Source organism: Mchenga conophoros, linkage group LG4, assembly GCF_057382185.1.
Source record: "Mchenga conophoros isolate Kocher_MC1m ecotype Shallow Benthic linkage group LG4, M_conophoros_male_GT1.1, whole genome shotgun sequence".
Taxonomy (NCBI): Eukaryota; Metazoa; Chordata; class Actinopteri; order Cichliformes; family Cichlidae; genus Mchenga; species Mchenga conophoros.
In genome coordinates, this window is record NC_140529.1 from 29,736,112 (window position 1) to 29,759,664 (window position 23,553).

The following is a 23,553-nucleotide window of genomic DNA, read 5'->3' on the forward strand; positions in this document are numbered from 1 at the left end:
AGCAGATTTCTGAGAACTCACGGCAGTGTGCCTCCCCGAGATGTCATCCAATTTGCGCCCAGAGATGTTATTCCGAGCTAGCCCTTCTGAGATGTATCCAGTCTGCAGTCAGAGATCTTATTCTGAGTATTCACAGCAGCCGTAGCCTCTCCAAGATCTTATCCGTGCTGCACTCAATGAGCCCATTTTGAGAAACTCACGCCTCTTCCCATCGTTCCAATCCCAGCGGGCAGCCTTGTGGGGGTTTGAACAGCTGGTTCCGCTTTCTTAATTCTTTGATAAGTCAGGGCCAAGCCAGCTCCGATCCGCCAGAACCCTGTTACCATGGTTCCGAATAGGTAGATATCTTCAGCACTCAGGCTCACCCAAGCCCAAACTTCTCTTTGAGAAAGGGGTGTCAATTGCATTTAGGGACCAGTTGATCCAATCCATAATTCCTCTTTTAGGTTTTAGAGAACAGAGAGAGTGTTCCAGGGAAAAGTAATACAAAAAAACACGAGACTAGACAAGGACATAAGAGGCTAAGCAGGGAAGCTGAGGGAGAGGAGGAGGAGGAGAGGAGAAAAGTGCGACCGCCTTAGTCAAGAGCAAGAGCAGAAGAATTAACTCAATTGTATATCAATAGATTTTGACAGCTAACTGATCAAATCAAACACATTAGTTGAGAATAATTCAATTTGTCATGTTTTTCAAAAGTTTGCATAGATCTAATTATTAACTGATAAAGTAATCAGTTATTGTATACTTAATATATTTATTTACCACCTCTTGTTTCTCTGCTTCCATATATGTTTTCTTTTAAATTTCTGCAATGCAATGTAGTAATCTGGCATTAAAGCAAAATCAAATATACTGTAGGTTATGTTTGTAGCTGTAAGAGCTTGGCATTACTATGCACAGTCTCCTCAGATCACACACTGCATTAATAGGAAATAAAGTTGAATTGAATTATCTTACCATATGTCCAGATGTAAGAGGTCATTGTGGACATCGTCTATTTCACTAGAACACAACAACAGCAAAGCAACAATAAAAAACTAAAGACCCGGAAACATCATCGTTTAAGCGCTCAATTTCATCAGCAACACTGACAATAATCGGCTCAATTCTTCAGTGGCTCTTTTCACAGAAATGACATTGTGGCGCACTGGTCACATAACTAGCAGCTTTGGGCGTTAGTGTGAAACTAATGAAACCGTGATTCCTGCATATCACACATACCAGCGTGTGCAGCTCTCTGATAAAGGTTAGAATTTGTCTTATACTCACAACACGAAGTGCTCGTCCCACACTGGGTTCAGAGTCTCAGGTTTGACCTCAGTCACCTGAATACACCTGGCTGGTAACACTTCCTTGGTGCTGGAGCGTTTCTCCAGCTTGTCCTTCCTCTTCCTGAAGCTGAACTTTCTCTCCTTCTTCTCCTCCGTTTCCCGAGGGCTCTGGCCCACGAGGATGCCCAGCATGCAGTACGGGTCACTGTAGCCTGCAGGGTGACAACCAGAAGACAGTGTTGGATAGTTACTGTTATTGCTGTTTCATTAGCATAGTTCATTGGTCATAGAGTAAACATGATATCAGATTACTTGGATTGTAACATCAGCACTCATCCTTACACTTTAGGCTTATTGGCTTCTTTTTGTACAAAGTGTCAGAGTAGAGAAGTAAAGTGATTAATCACAGTGAGTGGATGAAGCATTTCAATTAAATATTAGAAAAAGAACATGTAATGAATGAAATATCTCACCATTTGCATCCTTGGCCATTAGATTCTTTGCTTTCATAACAGAAACTCTCAAGGAAAAATTAGCTCTCTGTGGAAAAAGAATTTCATGCCTGTTTAGTTTAAAACATCTGAGTATATTTCAAGGATGATGGGCATGAATTTTAAAAAACAATAACTTCCTATTTCCTGATAAACTTCAAGTAAAAAGTCAGTAAAACTCAGGCAACCTCTATTTCAAAACACTTCAAAGTTCTTTACGTGGATATTAAAAAGTGCAAAGTGGCAGTCAAGTAAATAGCCAAAAAGCCCCAAAAAACATGCTGTAGCTTTTACTTGTTACTGTCACGGTTCTGGGTCTTTCTGACCCAGCTTTTTGAGTTCTTGTGTTTTTTATATTATGGTTCATGTTTTGAGTCCTTTGTTGTACTGTTTCTTATTTCCCTAGGTTTCAGTTATGGTTATCATAGGTTTAGTTCTTAGGTTTTGTAATATGGCTTCCCTGCGTTCCATGTTATGTCTACTGTGACTTTTTGTACCATGTTTCAGGTTCCTATGTTCCGTCTCCCCAGTTGCTGTTAAGTTGTCTAGAGTTCAGTCAGTGTGTTTCCTGTTTTACTTTGAAGGTCCGTGTATCATGTCAGTGTTTCTAGTTTTTCTTCCCTTGTCTCATCCAGCATGACTGCTCCCAGCTGTGCTCTCCTTCTGTCTCTCATTCCCTCGTTATCCCTCAGTGTATTTAAGCCCTGTGTTTCTCTTTGTCAGTGTTGTGTTGTAGAGTCCCTCATAGCTGTGTGATGGTCCCTGTGGCTCCTTGTGCTTTAGGTTTTTTAGTTTAGTTTAGTATTGTTTTTTCGTGTCCCCCTACACCAGCAATAAAGCTGTGTTTTTGAGTTTACCTTTGTCTCTGCGAGTTTGCGTTTGGGTCCTTCTCTTGCCTGCACACAGCCGTATTGTGACAGAAGACTACGACCAGACAATGGACCCAGCAGCTCACAATCCCTCCGCTGAGCTCCAGGAGGACATGATTTACGTGGTGGAGTTTCTATGTCAGGAGTGGTTTGCCCTGCCTTTTAAGGAATACCAGGAGGAGCTAGCTATTCGGTTACAGAGAATGGTTTCTGGACTTCCCTGGCTATTTGGCGCACTACACCCACTCATTCGAGACTTCCTTGTTTCCATGGTACGCGTCCACCCTGAGCAGCCGCTCCTGTGTGAAGAGCTGGAGGATTTTCAGCCAAGAACGCTGGAGGATTCGCGGGCCGACCCGTCTCCTCCCTCTTCCAGGAGAAGGCAGTGTTCACGCCGCCATCGCTCCACGGCAGGTGAGCAGATGACTTTCGTGAGTGAAAATGACTGTTTGCCACATTCTCCACATTCTGGTACCAGACTTACTGCCATTTCATCCATGGTTAATCACGCTCCTTCTATGAACACTTTGGTTTTTCAACCGACTCCTCTGAACCTCGATAATCCTGCTTCTGTGTCTGAGACTCCCAGTGTTGCTCCGCCAGTACCTCACCGTATTTTTTTCTGTGCCTCAGTTGGAAAATGTGACTAGCAACAGAGTACCATCTGCCTTATTAAAACTGGCTAGCTTGGACTCAGTGCCTCAGAACCATTGAATCAAGTTGAGTTTTGTGTTTCAGAACCATTTCACCTTGACCCAGCTCACCATGCTTTTGTGTCCACCGTTAGAGTGGCTTTACCCCCGGACGGTGCTACTCACCAGCCCATTTACACAGAAACTGTCAGTGAAAATGCTCCTGAGCTCCAGTCCCTGCACCCAGGGCAGCTCGGGCCCAACTTTCCCCTGCACTTGTACCAGTCCCTCAGGTGAGGGAGGCTGAGGTCCAGCTGGTCCCTGCTCTGGTTTCCAGGCTGGCTGAGGCTCTGCCAGTCCCTGCACCTGTACCAGCTCCTCGGGTGGGGACAGCAGCTGCCCAGCTGTCGCCGGTACCTGTCCCGGCTCCCAGGGTGAGGCCAGCCAGGACACAGCCTACCTCTGCACCCGTACCTACTCCTCGGGTGGGTGGGCTCATGTCTGGCAGGTGCCTGCACCCATTCCTGTGTCCGCTGGAGGCTCAGGCAAGCCTATCCAGCCCCTGTCCTTGTGTTCTGGAGGCTCAGAGTTAAGTCAGCAACCACTACCACAGTCACTACAACCTCTCATTTTTTCCATAGTTCAGTCTGTTGCTCAGTTATTATCTCAGTCATTTGTTCCGTCATCAGTTTTGCCTCCAGGTCAGGCTTCAGTTTTGTCACCTATACCCCTTTCATTAGCCCAAACATCTGCACAGCCAACTGCTCAACAGTCTGTTCAGCACTCCGCGGCTCCCACGTCGCTGCATGTTCCAGCTGGAGGGCTCGGGTCTGTCCAGCCTCGTGCCACGTCAGCTGGGGGTTCTGGAGCACCCACCCAGCATCTCTCCGTGTCTGCTGACATCTCTGAGTCCGTTCAGCCACCGCCTGCTCCACCACCTGTGGCTTGCAGCGCCGCCATCTGCTCCTTTGCACGCAGCTGGTCCTGCCTCGTCTGGTCCTGCCTCGTCTGGTCCTGCCTCGTCTGGTCCTGCTATTGCCACGCCACCACCTCGTCCACGCCTAGCACAGCTGGCTTTTCCACGGTCATCTCCTCGACATCACCGGCCACTTTCCAGGCCTCTGGCTGGGCGTCATGGCCATTGTGGGCGGCCCCCGGACCTGCTCCATCGCCGCCACTGCCGTCCGCACGGCTGGCCCCCTGAACCCTTTGATCGTGAACTCCTGTGCCGCCGGCCTCTAACGAACTATGGATTTCTGGACCATCACCCTCCGGGTCGGCCCCTTGAGGGGTTATGAACTGTTCCCTGCATTCCTGTGCCTTTGATGGACACATCAAACACACATTCTGGACACATTTTTGTTTTTGTGCTCTGATTCTGCACCTCCTGCGGGGGCATGGCTGACTTTTTTCAGGATTTTTTTTTTTTCTACAATGTTTCACTTTAACTTAGGGATATCGTGAAAGGCTCACCCGAAAAAAGAATATTTGATAGAAGTCACATAATACTACAGCTGAATTCTGCCTGTCCTATAACAGAAGACACAAAATTTGCTTGAACACCACAAACAACTCTCACCTTGGATTCTTGAACTTTTTGGAGAATGATTTCATGTTCTTCCTCACCCATATCAAAAACCTTTAAGGAGGAGAGTGTCAGTCAAAAAAGACCTTTTAACCATATCTGACTTAGAGTTTCTTGGTAGCAAGATTAAAACCTACAAAATAGATAACAGAGTTACTGCTTAAATCTAACAAACCATCTCAGAAATATAAAAAAACATAATTCGGTCAAAGTCCCTGGCAGAAGCTAACCTTCTGTTAAAACAAGAAAGCCAGAAAAAGATGCCCACTTCAGAAAAAAACAAAAGGAGACTACGATTCATAGCATGACATCATCTGAATGAATGTAATATAACAGCTGAATATCAGTACACAGTGTAACTGGGCTTTGATGTTTAATCAGTTTTGAGCCAAGAGCATCTGCTCTGATTCTTACAGCCCGCTCACAACAAATAACGCTCTCTCTGAGGCTACCATCAGTGTTACTGACAGAGATTTAATGAAGCTCAAGAAATACAGTCTGCTCTTCTCATGTGTCCACGAGACAGAGAAAAAGACGGATGGACGGACGGACAGACAGACAAATAGATACCTTCAGCAGGTAAGCAAATAGCTCATCGTCACTTTTCACATGTTCGGGTGAGGGCACTCCAACCCTGTTGACCACCGTGTACACAGCTTCCTCATAAAGCAGGTCCAGCTACATGAAAACACACTCCAGTTAATAACAACCTTTCAAAAATAAAAAGCTCGTGTTCTTTTGCCCTTATGCGTTCTGCTCCACTGCACATCAAAAGCAGGAATAAAAAGCCTCAACTGTGTTGTTATTGTGAGTTTTGAGATTTAATCCCTGCTGAAATAAGATGAAAACAGAGAAGCTGAGCTCACGCACCTCTGTCCTGCTGATTCTGTCAGGGATAAAGGCCTGGTCCACATGCTCTTGGGGTGGTGGAACTGTGCAGGCCCCTCTTTGGCACTGCGAGAGGACAAAACCAGTTCAGCCAAAATAAAATTGGCCTTGGATAAAGGCTGTGTTGAGAGGAAGAACTTATAAGATACATGTTTGGCTTTTTTTTTTTTTTTTTTTTTTTTTCAACCTAAAAAAATCTTCCAGTGGTAGGAGAAGTACAACGCCCATTTATTTGGGTAATAGCATCAATACAACAATATAAAAATAATAATCTTTTTGAACTAAAAACACAAAAGCAAAAATTACAATCTAAGACGTCTCACTGAAAACTGAGGAAATTTCATGGAAATTATCTTCAAGACACATATCTAATTAAAAAATTCCTACTGTGTCACAGATTTCAAATGATTTGAAGTTTTTCCATGAATGCACAACTCATCCTAAGAGCTGCTCTCTTTTGCGAAAAAGAATAAAAAATGAAATAATTTAACAGGATCTGCAGGTAATTGGTGGTGTCAAAAAATCATAAAAACTGAAGGGTAGTCAAATGCCTTTGTTCTCCAAAAAGAACATTACAGCAAACCTGCCACTGAACACAAGGATAAAAACCGTGCCTAAAAGAATGTGCTCTTGATGATGGGTCAAAGTCATTGGCCAACAAATATTTGTACAATATTTGTTTGTTGTTGACCAATGACAGCTATGAAAAGAACCTTATAAAGGCATAAAAACATTATGGTCTTGTCCCCATACCCTCAGGAGCCAGTCAGGTTGTAGTTATTGATTCAGCAATGTATTCTGCACAACATCAAAAAGTGCTGAAAGACAACATGATCACAACCAGACCGAAAGTTGAAACGGAACTCAAGTTGAACTTCCACTGACGACTGGTTCAAGAATGGAGAAATGGTCAATAGTTATGGACAGGTTTACAAGGGACAACTCGTAAATCAGTGCCAACATCAATGTCCAAACTCTTCTGAGCTCCTGGAAAAATGGTCAAAAACTTCTATAAACAAACTCCTAAACCTTGTGGAAAGGAATGGGCTGAAATCGGATTAGACCCAATGTATTAAGAATGGGATGTCACTCAATTTCATTTGCATGGAAAGCCCTCTGTAAAGCCCTTTGACTTACCTTGTGTTTGAATACACTATACAAATGAATCTGACTCAACTTGATCCCTCTGGTGGAATAGAAATTCAGAGTTCAATTGTCTTTCTATCTTGCACACACAAACAAAATAAATAAATAAGCGTAAATTTAGCCACCGACGGGTAGGGGAAAAACAAAACAAACAAAAAAATCATGTTTCCAGAAGACAATATGATAAATGGCATGCTGAGTGAATATACCTTCTGTTTTGATCACAGTCAGCAGTTTGCTTTGGGCTTATTGGCTATTTTGCTGACAGTGATACAGCAATTTGGAAATGAAATCATCAAGCATTTGCTACAAATTTTTAAAAAGCATCACTGTCTAGCTTTGGCAGTAGGAGAAACTGAACACAGCCTCGACAGCAGTTTGTCACAGCCGAGTTTCCAGCCCTTTGAGCGCCCTGCTTGACCTAGTCCGTCTGTCCATAGACGTCAGAGTGGTCATGGTGGTGGGCTGAAAGACAGCGCAGAGATCTACACTCGCTACACATGCTGTACATGTTTCAAGCCTGTAACAGACAGAAATGAGGAGGTTAGGTGGGGGTTACCTCCGCCTGGGCCGCCCGCATCATGTTCTCCTGTTTCTGCAGGATGGCATTCATACGCTCAAAGAACTCCACGCTCTCCTCTGAAATCCTGCCAAGTAGACGGAACACATTGAAAATCGATTATCTCTAAAGATAGAGAGGGAAAATAAAAAAGTGAGTTGAAATGCATGTTGTACTCTGTTATACACCCACACAATCTGATCAACCTAAATTATTTATGGATGGTAATTACAGCAGGATTCAGTGACATTTGTGGGATCACACAGCATCCTGTTTGCAGACACTTTGAAGAAGCATCTGTCAATAAAGAGGATCTTTTTCTTTTAATGTTGAACTACTGGACTCCATCGCCTACCGTTCAGCTTTTTATTACTTATCAAACACCCTCTTGTCTCAAGCTTAAAAAAAGAAAAAGTCAGCATGTCTGCACCCTGCATGAACCATGTTAATCTGCTATGAGCCGGGCTGTGTGCAAAATGCAAATGATGTTTCTGTTTCCTCCAGGTGTGAGTGAATCCCCGGACTCCCGCCAGCCCCAGTTGTCATGGTGATTCGGGCACATTCACTGAGCTGGCTGAACACCTTGGGAATCCCCACCACCACCACCACCACCACTTACACCCCATCTCTCCCAGTATCGTCCAAATCTCTCTAGGGGGAATCTTCCCCTCAGCCTTTATGGAATTCACAGACACCGGCAGCCACTCTTATATGAGCTGTAGCGGAACCATCAGGATCAGCCATGCCGTCTGCCTTTAACTTCTCACCTCCACCACCTAACCCTACCACCACATCTACCTCTTTTCTTATCCTGGCATACTTTAAAAGAACTGTCCACAGAGGCCCTGACACACTCCTTTATTAGCATCCCAGCATCCCACATCCCAGCACTTACTGAATATCACAGTGGTGGGGCAGCAGATGGTAAACCCATGAGGTTTTTAATGGATACTAATTGCTGCCATGCTGGGTGAGTTGGTGAAGTTTCCACTGGGGTGAGGCCCAGTTGAACTGGAAAAGTGAAAGTTTCCTTGGGTAAACTTTTATAATCATATCAGAGTCACTAAAACATTCATTTTAACATAACACTCATGCATGGCTATAACTATACCACATAGTGTTTTTTTATGGGTTTATAATTGTGAACAGGGATAAAGAGAAAAACACTGCATTGCAATGGTATTTGATTTATCTTTGAGTGTCATGCCTTTGGTATACCCCCCCAAAAAAAAGAAAAATAAGAAAAGTGAGGTGTACAGCTTGACAGTGAGGTCAGTCCTCCCAATATCAGTGTCTAATGTTAGGCCTTCAGTGGTTGTTTTTTTTTTAATCTACAGCCAAGAAACCATTTTACCAAAGCAGTTTATTGGCATGATGCCATTTCATCTGACTCTGTTTGTAAAATTGATGGAGTTAGAAATCTTTTTTGTAGGTAAGTGACAGCTTATAGATATTTGGAGGGAATAAATCATGTATGAATATTTTCTAAAGAGTATTTTCTTCATTGCAGTTTCAACCCATAAAAAGTCGACAACTCATTTCAGGTGACTGAGCCATTGCAGCCTTACTGGTCATTATGGCAGGATTCACATGGCTGTATTTCAGGCTTCAGTGTTCTCACTTCTTGTAACTTTGAGTTGGTGATGTCATGCATTGCTGAAATGAATTCTCTTTTCTTACGCTACACGTGGCGAAAGTCAAGAGAGATTCAACTTCTGAAGTGCCAGCATGGCTGTTAGTCAATTAAATTTTTTATGCAAATATCCTGAGAGCATGAATTGGCCCGTCTGTTTATTTTTTATAGGAGTAATTGATCATTGCAGTGAATAATCAAGCTGTTGGATATAAACAAAGTTAGTAACAAGCATTAGCTAGCTTGGCTAATGCTAACATTAGTCAAAGCCCTGCTAGCTAGTCTTTTGATGACTGGTTATAGTTGCTATGACAATTGCCCTAGTAAAGATATCCTGACCTCAAAATTCTGGAAAGCCTGAATCCTCTGTGAATCTTGCCTTAGTGTTTTGATCCCCAACTAATCTAATCTGAAGTTTCTTTGGGTCAGATACTAAATCCCAAATTTCCCTCAACACATCCCCAAAATAAAAATAAAACTTTTAAAAAACCCCAACCTTTTTGAATATGTTTGGAACTTGTTGAATGTCCATTAGTCAGTAAGACTAGCTAAGCATTATTTAATGTTTACTCAATAAAAAATTCGACACTCAAACTTGCTTCAGGATTTCTTGCCTATTCCCATCAAAAATCCCAAAACAAATGGTATCTTCTTTTGTCTAAGTGACATTTCAACAACAACAACAACAAAAAATCCAGCAATTAACTGATAACCAGGACAGCTGCTGAATTTGCTCTACATTAAAACAGTTCTGAATAAAACCCATAGCTATACTTTTCAACCACCCTCCTGCATTATACAGAAAATAAAACCACAGCTGTTTTTCGTAAGTAAACCTCCTCAGACAGCATTTGAAAGAAACCCCCAAACCGAGTCTGTCAAAGACAAAGCCTGTTCCACTAACAAGGGATTGGGAGCTTTGTTTCACGGAGCTTCAGTTTTCATTTGCACAAATAGTACAAATAAGCTTCATTCCACACTAAGACTTGTGTTTAGAGACACTCGGTTCTCTCCACATCCGGGTTGAATTGAGAGTATTTTTGTATCCAGAAATCTGTCCCATCTTTTGTCAGTCAGCTTGAGGATTTGTCCAAACAGTCTGGGATACTTTTTTTTCTTTCTGGGGGCTTGGGACAACATGTTCATGGGAAGCAGTACAGCACAAATGATGCAAATCAAGTCCATTTTAACATGATACATCAAAAAGATATATTAAAGATGTATTAAGTTAAATCGTTCTCTCCATCTCTCATCCACACACACACACACACACACACACACACACACACACACACACACACACACACACACACGCTACCAGAATAACAAACTGATTTGATGTTGCTAGGAAACAGGTCCCTTTTTTTAAAACCTCATTTTATTGTAATTTATTTTCCGAATTCATTCAAATGCTTCAATTATGATTTCCTGTCTGGAGAGTAAATCAGAAGGAAAACAAATAAAAACAAGAATGTCTTCTGTCTAAAAGAATATCTCAGAATAAACCTGAACTGACTGAGAGTGCGAAGATGACAGAAGCCCTTCACTTCAAACCCCAATACATGATGGCAGTGCATACATAGTAATTAATATTGCCGACATCGCTGTCATCTGCGTCATCTTCTAGTAAAGTTAAATGTTGTTTTATTTATTTATTTATTTTTAATCTAATTCCTTATGGATGTCAATCCATAATATAAGCCTGTGGCTCCAATCATAAACTGAGATCTCTATGACAAGGAACCCCTCAAAACAACACAGAAGACTGTTTGTTATACTCTAATTGCACATTTGATTAAGCAGCAAAACATTACAGGTGGAAGGCTTCAGCGCGGAGATAAAATCACAAAAGCTCTGATTGAATCTTTCCATTAAATACCGTGGAAGAATCTGCAGTCGCTCATGCAGCCAGTGGTACTGACAGACATAAAAGTAGCCTGGTGTGAAATTATTTCCAACTCAAGACTTCTTGGTTGCTTCCCAGTTGCGTTTCACAGTTTTTACTTTCTCATTCCGTGGGTCAGTGGCTGACTGTGGATCTGACATATTTTAAAACAGACCACTGTCAGGTTTAAAGTAAAGGTTTGGCATGCCTTCTGAAAACAAAAGCAGTGTCAACAAGAAATCTGACACAAAGACACAATTAAAGGATTGCTGAGGTAAAAGACAATTCTCCTGGATACTTTGAGTAAATGGCTATTCCTTCCTTCAACTTTTTCCCCACTTATCACATACTGTTTTCACAATTTTAAGTAAGATGTGCCCCCTCAGAGCTCTTTGAGCATGCACAATCTTATTCTTCTTTTGACGGCTCGCTTTAGGGGTCATTACAGCGGATCATTTGCCTTCATCTAACTATGTCTTAGTATCCTCTTCTGTCACACTAACTCTCTGCTTGTCTTGCTTCATTACATCCACAAATCTTCTAGGGTGGTCTTTCTCTTTTCTCCTGTCTGGCAGCTCTATATTTAACATCATTTGCCCAGTATATCCACTATGCTTCCACTGTATGTCCAAACCATCTCAGAATTTTATCGTCACTTTTGTCTCTGAATGTCTCAACTTCAGCTTTCCCTCTGATATACTTGTTCATAATTCTATCCATTCTCGTCACCCAAATGATAATCTTAGCATCTGCATCTCTGCCACGTCCTGCTCTGCGTCATGTCTTCTTGTTAGTGCTAGTGTCCCCAGGCCATGCATCACAGCATGTCTCATTACCATGAAGAATAGCGCATCACTATAACATTTCAAATGTTGTAAAAATGTGTGGGACCACTTTGTTTTTTTACACGTTTATTTTTGTGTTTGATTTGTCTTCTCTGTTGTTATTTGGTTATTTTTAAGGGAAAAAAATGCAATTTAATGCATTTAGGCATGGAGACATGGTTAAGGCTACCGACTATTCTTAAAATCAAAAATTCTAAAATTCACAGGTTCATTTTCTCACAGCACAAATTATATATAAAGCAATAAATAACCTGCTTCCTGACAATATTCTAAAAATGTTTTCTAAAAGGGAACGGGGATACAATTTGAGGGGGGAATTAAATTTAAAACATCCTCGTATCCGTACAACATTAAAAAGTTTTTGCATCTCTGTGTGTGGAGTGAAGCTGTGGAACAGACTAAGTAAAGATATGAAGCAATGTCCAAGCATGGCGCAGTTTAAAAAGCGGTTTAAGGATATGGTTTTTACAGGGTACAGGGAAAAGGTAGAGATTTGATAGGGTGTTCTTGTCTAATATTTTCATGTGTGTGCGCATGCACGGGTTTGTTGGTATGGGTATATATGTATGTGTATATGTATGTATGTATGTATGTATATGTATATATGTGTATGTATATATATATATATATATATATATATATATATATATATATATATATATATATGTACAAGATCAATGGGACCCTAAGAGCCTTCATCAGGAACTCAATGGGGATGTGGCGTACAACACTAGAGGCCAACTCCAAGCCCATAGCACAAGTTACCATCAAGTGCGGGATCTACCAAGGAGATGCTCTGTCCCCACTGCTGTTCTGCATAGGCCTGAACCCCCTCAGTGAGATCATTAACAAGACTGGCTACGGATACCGACTACGGAACGGAGCAGTTGTCAGCCACCTCCTGTACATGGATGACATCAAGCTGTATGCCAAGAGTGAACGAGACATCGATTCACTGATCCACACTACCAGGCTATACAGCAATGACATTGGAATGTCGTTCGGACTGGAGAAGTGTAGTCGGATGGTAACAAAGAGAGGGAAGGTAGTCAGAACTGAGGGGATTGAACTACCAGAAGGCAACATTGCAGACATAGAGGACAGTTACAAGTACCTGGGGATCCCGCAGGCAAATGGGAACCATGAAGAGGCCGCTAGAAAGGCTGCAACCACCAAGTACCTGCAGAGGGTCAGGCAAGTCCTGAGGAGTCAGCTGAATGGTAAGAACAAGATCCGGGCCATCAACACATACCCGTGATCAGGTACCCTGCTGGGGTAATAAGCTGGCCAAAGGAGGAGATAGAAGCCACTGACATAAAGACAAGAAAGCTCCTTACCATGCATGGAGGGTTTCACCCCAAGTCCAGCACCCTGAGGCTGTACGCTAAGCGGAAGGAAGGGGGCCGGGGACTGGTGAGTGTCAGCACCACAGTCCAGGATGAGACAAGGAACATCCAAGAATACATTGGGAAGATGGCCCCAACTGACCGAGTGCTCAGTGAATACCTCAGGCAGCAGAAACCCAAGAAAGAGGATGGAGACGAGGAACCATCATGGAAGGACAGGCCCCTGCACGGTATGTACCACCGGCAGATAGAGGAGGTGGCTGATATCCAGAAATCCTACCAGTGGCTGGACAAAGCTGGACTGAAAGACAGCACAGAGGCACTAATCATGGCAGCACAAGAACAAGCTCTGAGCACAAGATCCATAGAGGCTGGGGTCTATCACACCAGGCAAGACCCCAGGTGCAGGCTGTGTAAAGATGCCCCAGAGACAATCCAGCACATAACAGCAGGGTGCAAGATGCTAGCAGGCAAGGCATACATGGAACGCCATAACCAAGTAGCCGGCATAGTGTACAGGAACATCTGTGCTGAGTACAACCTGGAAGTCCCGAGGTCAAAATGGGAGATGCCCCCAAGGGTGGTGGAGAATGACCGAGCTAAGATCCTGTGGGACTTCCAGATACAGACGGACAAAATGGTGGTGGCTAACCAACCGGACATAGTGGTGGTAGACAAACAGAAGAAGGCGGCCGTAGTGATCGATGTAGCGGTTCCGAATGACAGCAATATCAGGAAGAAGGAACACGAGAAGCTGGAGAAATACCAAGGGCTCAGAGAAGAGCTCGAGAGGATGTGGAGGGTGAAGGTAACGGTGGTCCCCGTGGTAATCGGAGCACTAGGTGCGGTGACTCCCAAGCTAGGCGAGTGGCTCCAGCAGATCCCGGGAACAACATCGGAGATCTCTGTCCAGAAGAGCGCAGTCCTGGGAACAGCTAAGATACTGCGCAGGACCCTCAAGCTCCCAGGCCTCTGGTAGAGGACCCGAGCTTGAAGGATAAACCGCCCGCAGGGGCGTGCTGGGTGTTTTTTTTTATATTAAATATATATAAAATTGTAGGTTGTGTATCCTTCAGGTGTTAATGGGGTTATTGAAAATGTGTATATGTGCGTATGTGTGTATATACGTAGGTATGGATAGATAGAAACATATATGTGTATATATAAAAAAAAAAAAAAAAAAAAAAAATTACACATAACATATAATGTAATTACAAGGAGGTATTTCTGTAGTCTATTGATACTAGATAGTGGAAAAGGGGTGGGATTAAATAAGCTTATGCTTCTTCCTGCTCCTTTTTGAACATGGACGTTATTTGGAGTTGTGGTTGCTCGTTTTCCTTTTGTTTGCTTTGTTCATTTGTCTCTTTTAATTCTATTTTTTTTTTATTTTTTTTTTTATACTTTTTCAACATGTTCAAAATAAAGATTCAATCAATCAATCAATCAATCAATCAAAAGATCAAACCCAAAATTAGCATTGGGATAACAGGTCATTTAATAAATGACTTTGAATGTGACAAGATTGTTGTTGAAGACAGGCTTGTCAGTGTTTTTTTCCCACACCACCATCTCTAGGATTTACAGAGAATGGTCTCCAAAAGGGAAAATATCTACTGGTCTGCAGTGAAAGAGAAAATGCCTTGTTGATGCCAGAGTTCAGAGAAGAATGGCCAGTCTGCTTTGGATAGCCAATATTAACTCAAACATAATGTTGAATCTGGAAGCAGATGGGCTATAGTGGCAGAAGACCACACTGTGTCACTCCTATCAGCTAGGAACAAGAAGGTGAGGCTGACATTCAAAAGTGGACAAAAGAACTTTGGAAAAACATGATGCGGTCTGATGAGTATCAGAGCAGATCACCCCTTTTATCTTCAAAAATTAAGGATGTTTTGAGGGTAAAAGGGAGACCAGCCCAGTATTAGCAAGTTTTACCAAATAAAGTGGCCAGTGAGGGTATACAACATTAACCAGGAAATCTTTTCACATCTGCAACAAACCCATGATCTCATAAAACTCACAGTTGGCCAAAGTCTAGCTATTTAATTCTGTGGAACTATCCTGCCCACTGAAAAATGAAGTTAAATGGAGTCCCAGCGTACTACAATGCAATCCTTACAAGTGCTGACCAAGCGTTGTAACATTGTGCTTACTGACACAACTAAATGTGCATTAGAGGTTGCCTGTCTGGTAGTATTTTAGATTTTCATAATTTCCACAACTCCCACAACTAAAAACCAAATCCAAAACTGAACTTTAAACTAAACTAAAGCTTAACTACAAACTGAGTAATTTTCAAAGTGTTTCAATATCTGATCCAGAATGCTCTAAATGCCAGAAACCGGCTAATTAAATTTGACATTTTAATTCATTTTAATTCATGAAACATCCTTGTGCAACAATGTTTCACTCTATGTCATGTTCATTCATTACAATTATAATATGTACTGTGATATAAGATACATTCTGATATTTATATCAGTTAAAGGAAAGGCATTAGAAAAATGCAAAAATAAAAAAGTAGTGATTCTACTTTAAAAACCGCAGGAACCACATGTAAGCCAGCAATCCGAGAGGATAGGGTTTTATTGAGGTGATATGGTACTATGAGGTCTTTAAGATAAGATGAGGCTGATTATTGAAGACCTTGTATGTGATGAGAAGGATTTAAAGTTAAAAAATTTGTTTGACTGAAGGACAAAAATAGGATCAGCAAAACATACTTTGAGGAAACCAATCAAGGAAACTTGATCATTATTATTCTGGAGGTTGGAGCAACCCATCAGCTACTTTTCCTGTGAATCGCTGTCCCTCATAAACAAAAATGTAAACACGTGGGTTAAGCTATCTGAAATGATTACAATATTGCCTCTCAATAGTGTAAAGAGTTAAAAGAAACGCTTAAAGCCTAACTTCTGAAACCTAAAATTTTGTCTCACTGTGACTACTTCCACATATGGTCATTATTTGGAACTTGTGTAATATAAGGATTCCCTACGGGAACCGTATATAAATTTTATCCTGATCAGTGTGGTGTCATGGTCTGTGGGTTTTGTTTGGTAGCTTTTTGTTCTCAATTATCCCCAGTATTTTGAAGATTCAGCTTTTGCTATATTTTAGTACTGTTTATACACTGTAAAAAAAAAATTGTAATATAAAAGTATTTTACTGTGTATTTTACAGTTTTGTACTGTTCTTCTAGAATATCATTAAATTCACATAAATAGACTGTGATTTTACATTTCAAATGTAAATTAACATAAAATCACTGTAAATGTAATAAAACAGAATTTTCTTGTTTTTTAAATGTATCTGTCTGTACATATGCATATTTATATTGTTAAAATACATTCAAAAATGTATCATGATTTCACAAATATTTGTCCGTTATTTGAAAGATTGAACTGTTAAATTCAAATGTAATGCTATGGAAAAATATATAAAGTGATTCTTATAAACTGTTTTTACATCAAATAATAATTATTACCGGTATTATTGCTATTTAGGCCGATCGTGGCTCAAGAGTTGGCAGTTCGCCTTGTAATCAGACGGTTGTCGGTTTGAGCCCCGGTTCGGACACGCTCGGTCGTTGTGTCCTTGGGCAAGACACTTCACCTACTGGTGATGGCCAGAGGGGAATTATAAAGTGGAATTGTAAAGCGCTTTGAGGTTCTCAAAAAGCGCTATATGAATGCAATCCTTTATTATTTAAACCAACTGTTAACTGTATATTTCTGTACAATTAAGTATTATTATTCATATTGCCACATTCATTGACCTTGTTTATAGGTAATTTCATTGTTTAATCACATTAAAATGTTCCTAATTTAATGTTTAAAGCACTTGAAAAAGGCAAAATCCCATGTAAAATTAGGGCAACAAACTGTATTGTCATTACTGAAAATAACCGTATTTTCATGAGAAAGTTATTTTCTGGTATTATTTTGGCGCCCCAGCTGCTGGAATATTACTGTTTTTTTTAGGATTTTTTTTTGTACAGTGTAGTACAAAATCCTACAATCCTATCCTCTGTGTTTCCTTTTTGTCTATCCTCCTGTGTCTTTCCCCTGTGCCAAGCTTATTCTTGTGTGTGTTTCCCTGTTTTGTGTGCACCTGTGTCTCATTTTTTCCCAACTGTGTTTAAATTCCTAATTCACCATCAGTGTGTATGTGTACCCTTTGTCCTCACAGCATCTGCTTTCCTCCCCATGTGTTTTCTGCCTGTTTTGGATTCTGTTTTTCTTTCTTTGGATTTGTATCAGCTGAAATAAAGGGCTTTCCTTTTTTTTATTCAGTCTGCCTAGGAGTCTGCATTTTGGCTCATCCTCCTCTGATACTTGACAGGTGGAGCTGTTTGGAACAAATACACTTTAGGATGTTTATATATATCCTATATTTAAATAACCTATTTAGGAGACCATATTACATTTTGCAGAGCTTGTAAAACAGTCAACTTTACAATATTTATCCAAATCAGAGTGGAAAGCACAACTGCCTCTTTTAATAGTGCATGCACAGAACTACTCTGTTACTTTCCATCCCTGGTTGGTTATTCCCACAATACGATCTAAATTCTTGTTTGAATGCAAAAACAACTACTCATGTGATGCTGGAAGCAGTCTCAAATAAGTGCAGTATTATTATTTGACTGACATGCTAAAGGCTGAGATTCTCAGCTACTTTACTGAGCTCTTTTAAAATTTAATTACTACACAAAGAAATAAAGTTTTACTAAGATTTTCTAGGTTTTGGGAAGACAGCCAGGAAGTCAGGAAAATAAAGTAAAACATGGTAGGTCCTGCTCGTTTCAAGGACTTGTAAAGCAAAAATTAAAAATATACTAGTCTTGGCTGACTTTGCAATAGCAGGTGTTGACTTTTATTGCATTAGGGGTTTCTGTTTAATGTCACTCTCAATTGACTGTGTTATTCTGCATTATTAAAAAACGAGAGCCTCGATACCGTGACACTGAGAAGTGAGAGCCATTAAGCAAGCTGGGGATTCAAAACACAGTGAAGGCAAGTGTGAAATATGAAGACTACTTCTCTTGACGGATGTGGAAGTGGACAGCAAAGTAATCAAGCAACAACAACAACAACAAAAAAGCAAAATATAAATTTAAATATAAACCCTGGTGGGTTTATATGCTGTACCGCCAGTCGAGCTGATTGCTGACAGTGTATTGTGCTTTTCCACATTGTTAAAAAAACCAGCTCACATAGAGGTAAAACACAATTTGCTCTACTGAATTAAAAAGTTCACCTCCGATGTGCAGGTCTCTGCTCGGAAAGGGCTCTGCTCTGACAGCCGACTGTACTACTGGGTCAACAACCGTGGATGGAGCAGCCTAAATCCACCCGGCCTCATTTGCAAATTCTCAATTAAAGTGAAAGTGCATCCAGGTCAGCAGGCGTCTGAATGGATAACAAAGATCAACAGCCTGACTCTAATGATGAGGGCTCAGGGTATGCACACAGCTGAGACTCAGTGGGGAAGCTGCAGCACCAAGAAGCTGGCATGGGAAATGAGAGAAAGGTGCGATACTGTCAGGTCGAATCACTGCTTAATGAAGACAATAAATCAGGTCTTTAATAAAGAGCACAAATCAGCTTCTATTATGTGATATTAATTTTGCTTAAAAAAAAAAAAATTCTAAATCAATAAACCTCTTTAAGTTATCTTAAAAAATACAATGAATTAAAATGTATGTGAAAAATGCGTCAAAAATAATCTGTATGTTCAGCATCACACTTTCAAATTCAAATTCGATTAGTGTTCAACGCAGCGATTGAGGTTATCTTCAATGTTAAAAATAGAAATGGTTGTTATTACAAGTATAAGTTCACATCACGGCAGCAGCCTGTGTTTAGGTTGCTATAGAAACCTCAGGTTCATACGATTACTTTTGGCTTTATATAAAGCTTCAAAACACGACTGAAATAAATCAGATGACTCTTTTTTTTTCCTATTCCACTTGTTGCGAAGAAAAAACTAAACTCCACTAACATAACTAGCATAAGCTAATGGTAACACATTTAAGAAATTAATTAAAAATGGCATTATAAGAGAGAGAAAAAAATAGAAAACATCACAAGGTATCTAGTGGATATACTGCAGAGTATAGATAAATATGTATGTGTGTATGGCATGAAGATGAACAATACAGGGCAACCACTGTCTATACTGGCTTAAAGGGTGACTAAAATACTGGATTTAGATTAATGTGCCCTTTCAGAGATTCAGATAGGTTTTATCCATTTAGTTTTCTATTGTTGGCTATCTGCATAAAAAAGCTCTGAGGTTAGCATATTCACTGGCCTGTCACAAGGTTTCTATCTACCATAATCTCATTTCAGAAATAGGATCTGTAACATTACTGGCTTCATCAGACTGTCACCATCACGGCGCTTTTGTCATGTGAATGTGTCACTTTTACGTTAATGATCCTCATAACTCTATACAGACATATCCATGACAGTAACAGAGCCACAGTAACCAGGCAATGTTTTTCATACACTCAAGAATACAGTGCCTTCAAAAGAGAAATATATAAGGTCTCAGTTTTCTTGCTAGTTTTGTAGTTACTTAGAAAGAACTGCGATGAAGCTGAGGAAGACTAAAGTATCTGCAGTTAGTCACAAACAGCAAATTATTTAACAGTAGGATATAAAGCGTGATGGAGTTTTGTCAAATCCTGACTCTACAGTCTTTGTGGATGGATCTTCAGTGCAGTAAAGGTTTTACTTAAAAGTTGTTGTTTACAGGTGTTTCAATTTGTAATAGGAAACTGTTAAATGAGGGAAAACTCAACATCTATTAAATGTGTTTTGTGATTTTGGAGAGGTCTAGTTTAAAGCAACTGAACTATGTCTTTTGTGCTTTCACTGCAGGTGCCAAAATGTGGAAAAAACATTTATTTTTTTTCCTTAAATGAGCTTTGAGACTTCCGCTTATCATTAGGGAGATTATCATGAGCATTATATATCTGATTCTACATCTGGCAGAGATTTATTTTTGCCTCATGGTAATGGTGTTTAGGGCTTTTGCAAAACCTGTCATGTTTGTGCGCTGAGTAACTCTTGAGTATCCACAGGAGACTAGGGTTTCACAATACTAGGATTTAAATGTTTCTGCTACTGTAAACATTACGTCCGGATCAACAGAATGAACCTTTTGGGACTAGGGTTTAAACTTGACACGGATACCCAGGAAAATCCTTGACACCATTTTCAATACCACAGGGGGAAAAAAAGACAAAATAAAATCAAGATGCACTTTTTTCAGTTACGTAAATGAGAAAACTATTTGTCAAGCTCTCTGCCATAGTGAGAAACAAAACAGAAGCTGTAAAATAACCATGCAACCAATTCTGGGTTGCGCGGAGGCTGGAGTATATCACACATTTTAAAAGAAAAGATCAGGTAGTTCAGTAACTTTTTAATACTACAATGCTACATTTCTTTTTTAAATGGGACCTTTACTCACTTTTAAATTCCTCATAAAGTGTAGTTCAGTGGTATGAATCTCAACGATTGCTGAAGTGTTCAGCTGCTAGTGAGGGGAGGGGGCTGTGATAAGGATGGTCAAGGCCCACTTCCCCCTTGGAATGAAAAGTTCGTACAAATCAATGCAAAGTTGTTTGGAGTGATCTGTCCTATGACATAACATTTCTATCCTGATAAGCACGTTTTCATCTTGTTAGCGGTTGTGGGATCAAAATAAAAAAAAATTATGAACACTTTTACCCAAAACTGCCGGGTACGTCATTTTGACCCCAAAGGAATTAATGTAAAACTACTACTGCTGCACGCCTGGTTGCCTAGCAACATTTTGTTTTTACACATAATTAGATTTGAAGGCTGCTATAACATGACCCAAAATTAGATAGACGTTATTGATAACTCTGCATGCCTTTCTTCATCAAATCCTAGAATCTTCTCTGTGGTCTTCATCATTTCCTCCTCTCTGGCAATTCAATATTCAGTGTTTCCAAACCATCTCAACCTTGCCTCTCTAACCTTGCCTCCAAAACACTCAACCTGTTCTGATATACCAATTTCTAATCCTGACTGTTCTGGTTGCTCTCACTGAAAACCTTAACATCTTCAACTCTTCCAGGATCATTCATCACAGCAGGTCTCTAATTACTATCTTGTAAATTTTCACTCTATTCTCCTTCTCCTCTCTAGTGCAATGTCAGTTGCTTTATATGGTCGACACCAAGCATTTAAACACATCCACCTTCACTACCTCTGCTCCTTGCAGCTTCTTGTAACACCTGTCTCCCTCTCATTTACATAGGTATTCTGTCTTGCATCTCCTGACTTTCATTTGTCTTCTCTCTAGAGGATACCGCCACCTCAGACAGACCACAACAATGTCTATGAATATACAGTCCACAGAGACTTAGCTCAACTGTCAGCCTATCCATTACCATTGCAAACAAAAAGGGGCTCCGAGGCGATGCCTGATGAACCCATCTGTCACTCCTATCACACACCTCTCCACTGCCTTGCTGTCCTCAAACATCTCCTGCACAGAATACTTCTCTACACTCCTGACTTCCTCATAGAACACCACAGATGTTCTCATGTTATCCTATCATATGTTTTCTCTAGATCCACAAAGAAACAGCGCAACTCTTTCTGACCTCTATACTTTTCCATCAACACCCTCAAAGCACATATTTCATTTGTAGTGCTCCTTCTCAGAATAAAGCCATACTGTTGCTCACTGAACTCTTCTAACATATCTTTAACAACTCTTTCCCATATTCTCAAAATTTAACCAACTTAACCATTTTATTCCTTTGCACATCCTTGTTCTTGAAAATCAACAGCAGTACACTTCTTCTCCACTCCTCAAACATCCTCTGACTCTCCAACTTTGTGTTAAACAGTCTGAATAAAAAGCTCACTGCCCTCTCTCCTAGACATCTCCATCCCTGCACAGATGTGTTACCTGGGCCAACCATCTTTTTAACCACGTGATTCACTAACCTTCCTCCATCCATCCATCCATCCATCCATCCATCCATCCATCCATCCATCCATCCATCCATCCATCTTTTCATTTTCATCATTCACGAGCTTCTCAATGTACTCCACCTTGACACTCTCTTCACTCGTTGGTACATTTTAATATCCCTAATTTGCTGCACATCCTTTCCAGGTCGATCTTTCTGCCTAACAAAAGTCCTTTTCCCCAGAGGTGGCGTGGAATGCGGGTATGGAAATCTTATTCTCGGTGAACATATATGATTGAATGTTTGTTTATTTGTTTGTGGTACTATTTGTACATGTATGTGCATCCGGCTGACTCACCTGCGAGGTAAGGGGTCAGGACAGTGTGTGAGGGGGCTGCTGGCAGTCGGAGGAGGAGGTTCCCTTCGGCTCCTTAGCGACTGGCTCCTCTGCACCTGCCTCAGCACACTACTTTTTAGGTCCAGCAGCGTAGTCATGATGTTTCACTGCAGAGTGGAGACAGGAAGCACATGTTAAGACTCTGCAACTCGCTGCAACCCCTGAGAGTTAGTAATTTGCAGGCTCAACTCTGGGAAGGTTTGTCATAATACATTTGATTTTAGGTACAAGACAATATTCATAAAACTACTTGTTTCTAGAAATACACTTGGTCTGAAGGCTTCTTTTAGTTTAATCAGCTGAATAATCACCCTCTTTCACCTTTAACATAATTATTCTCTTCCTCAACAGGAGCTGTGTTCTATTTCTGTCTGCACCTAACCGATGCTGCAGGGTATGCAATTTATCTTTCACCTTTATGTCTGGCCTGCTCAGAGCCAATTGAACCCTATTTTTTCCACTGCACTTTGTAAAAAAATATGCAAAACAAAAGAGAGAGTGGAAAAACAAGGCTGCATAAAAGTAATGGTCACAAAAGATGTTTTATAATTAAAAGAACCATAAAATATATGTTAAAAAAATAATGAGTTACGTAGAAACTAAATTTGGAAATGAATGTCTTAATTATAGACCTGGTCTTTGTGCGGATGTAATTTTATGCAATTCTACATCGTACTGCTAAAACAGTTCAGATTCCTCGAGGCGCAGACTTCGCTTGATCTTCTAGCGTGTGAGGAAACCAGACGTGAGTAAGAGGTAGAGATCTGTGGACTGGACTGAGTTTCCACTTTACTGGTATCTGGTATCTGGTTTACAATCATTTTAGGTAAGTGGTAGTTGGCAGTGTAATATCTGCATGAATGCCAGGAACAAGGATTTCTTAGCAGAACTTTAGCCAGATCATCACACCATGTTCACACTACAATATGAGCCAGCCTTAGCTTTTCACAGGCGTCAGTGAGCTATGGCCATCCCAAAACCTATAATGGGCTTAACATTTGTCCTTCTTGGGAATTAGTAGGTACTTATTAGGTACTA

General features: G+C 40.7%; 1 protein-coding gene across 1 annotated transcript in view; it reads right to left on the bottom strand.

Annotated features, from left to right (window-relative positions):
• The window catches only part of baiap3 (BAI1 associated protein 3), a 53,556-nt gene that overhangs the window by 20,125 nt on the left and 9,878 nt on the right, over positions 1-23,553 (bottom strand). The window contains exons 2-9 of the mRNA XM_085271686.1: positions 22,477-22,622; positions 7,442-7,529; positions 5,719-5,802; positions 5,419-5,526; positions 4,843-4,902; positions 1,745-1,811; positions 1,270-1,483; positions 958-1,002 (exon numbers count right to left, since the gene is read on the bottom strand). Coding sequence (XP_085127812.1) covers positions 958-1,002; positions 1,270-1,483; positions 1,745-1,811; positions 4,843-4,902; positions 5,419-5,526; positions 5,719-5,802; positions 7,442-7,529; positions 22,477-22,613 — 803 coding nt within the window. The 5' untranslated portion in view covers positions 22,614-22,622. The remainder of the gene's footprint in view (positions 1-957; positions 1,003-1,269; positions 1,484-1,744; positions 1,812-4,842; positions 4,903-5,418; positions 5,527-5,718; positions 5,803-7,441; positions 7,530-22,476; positions 22,623-23,553) is intronic.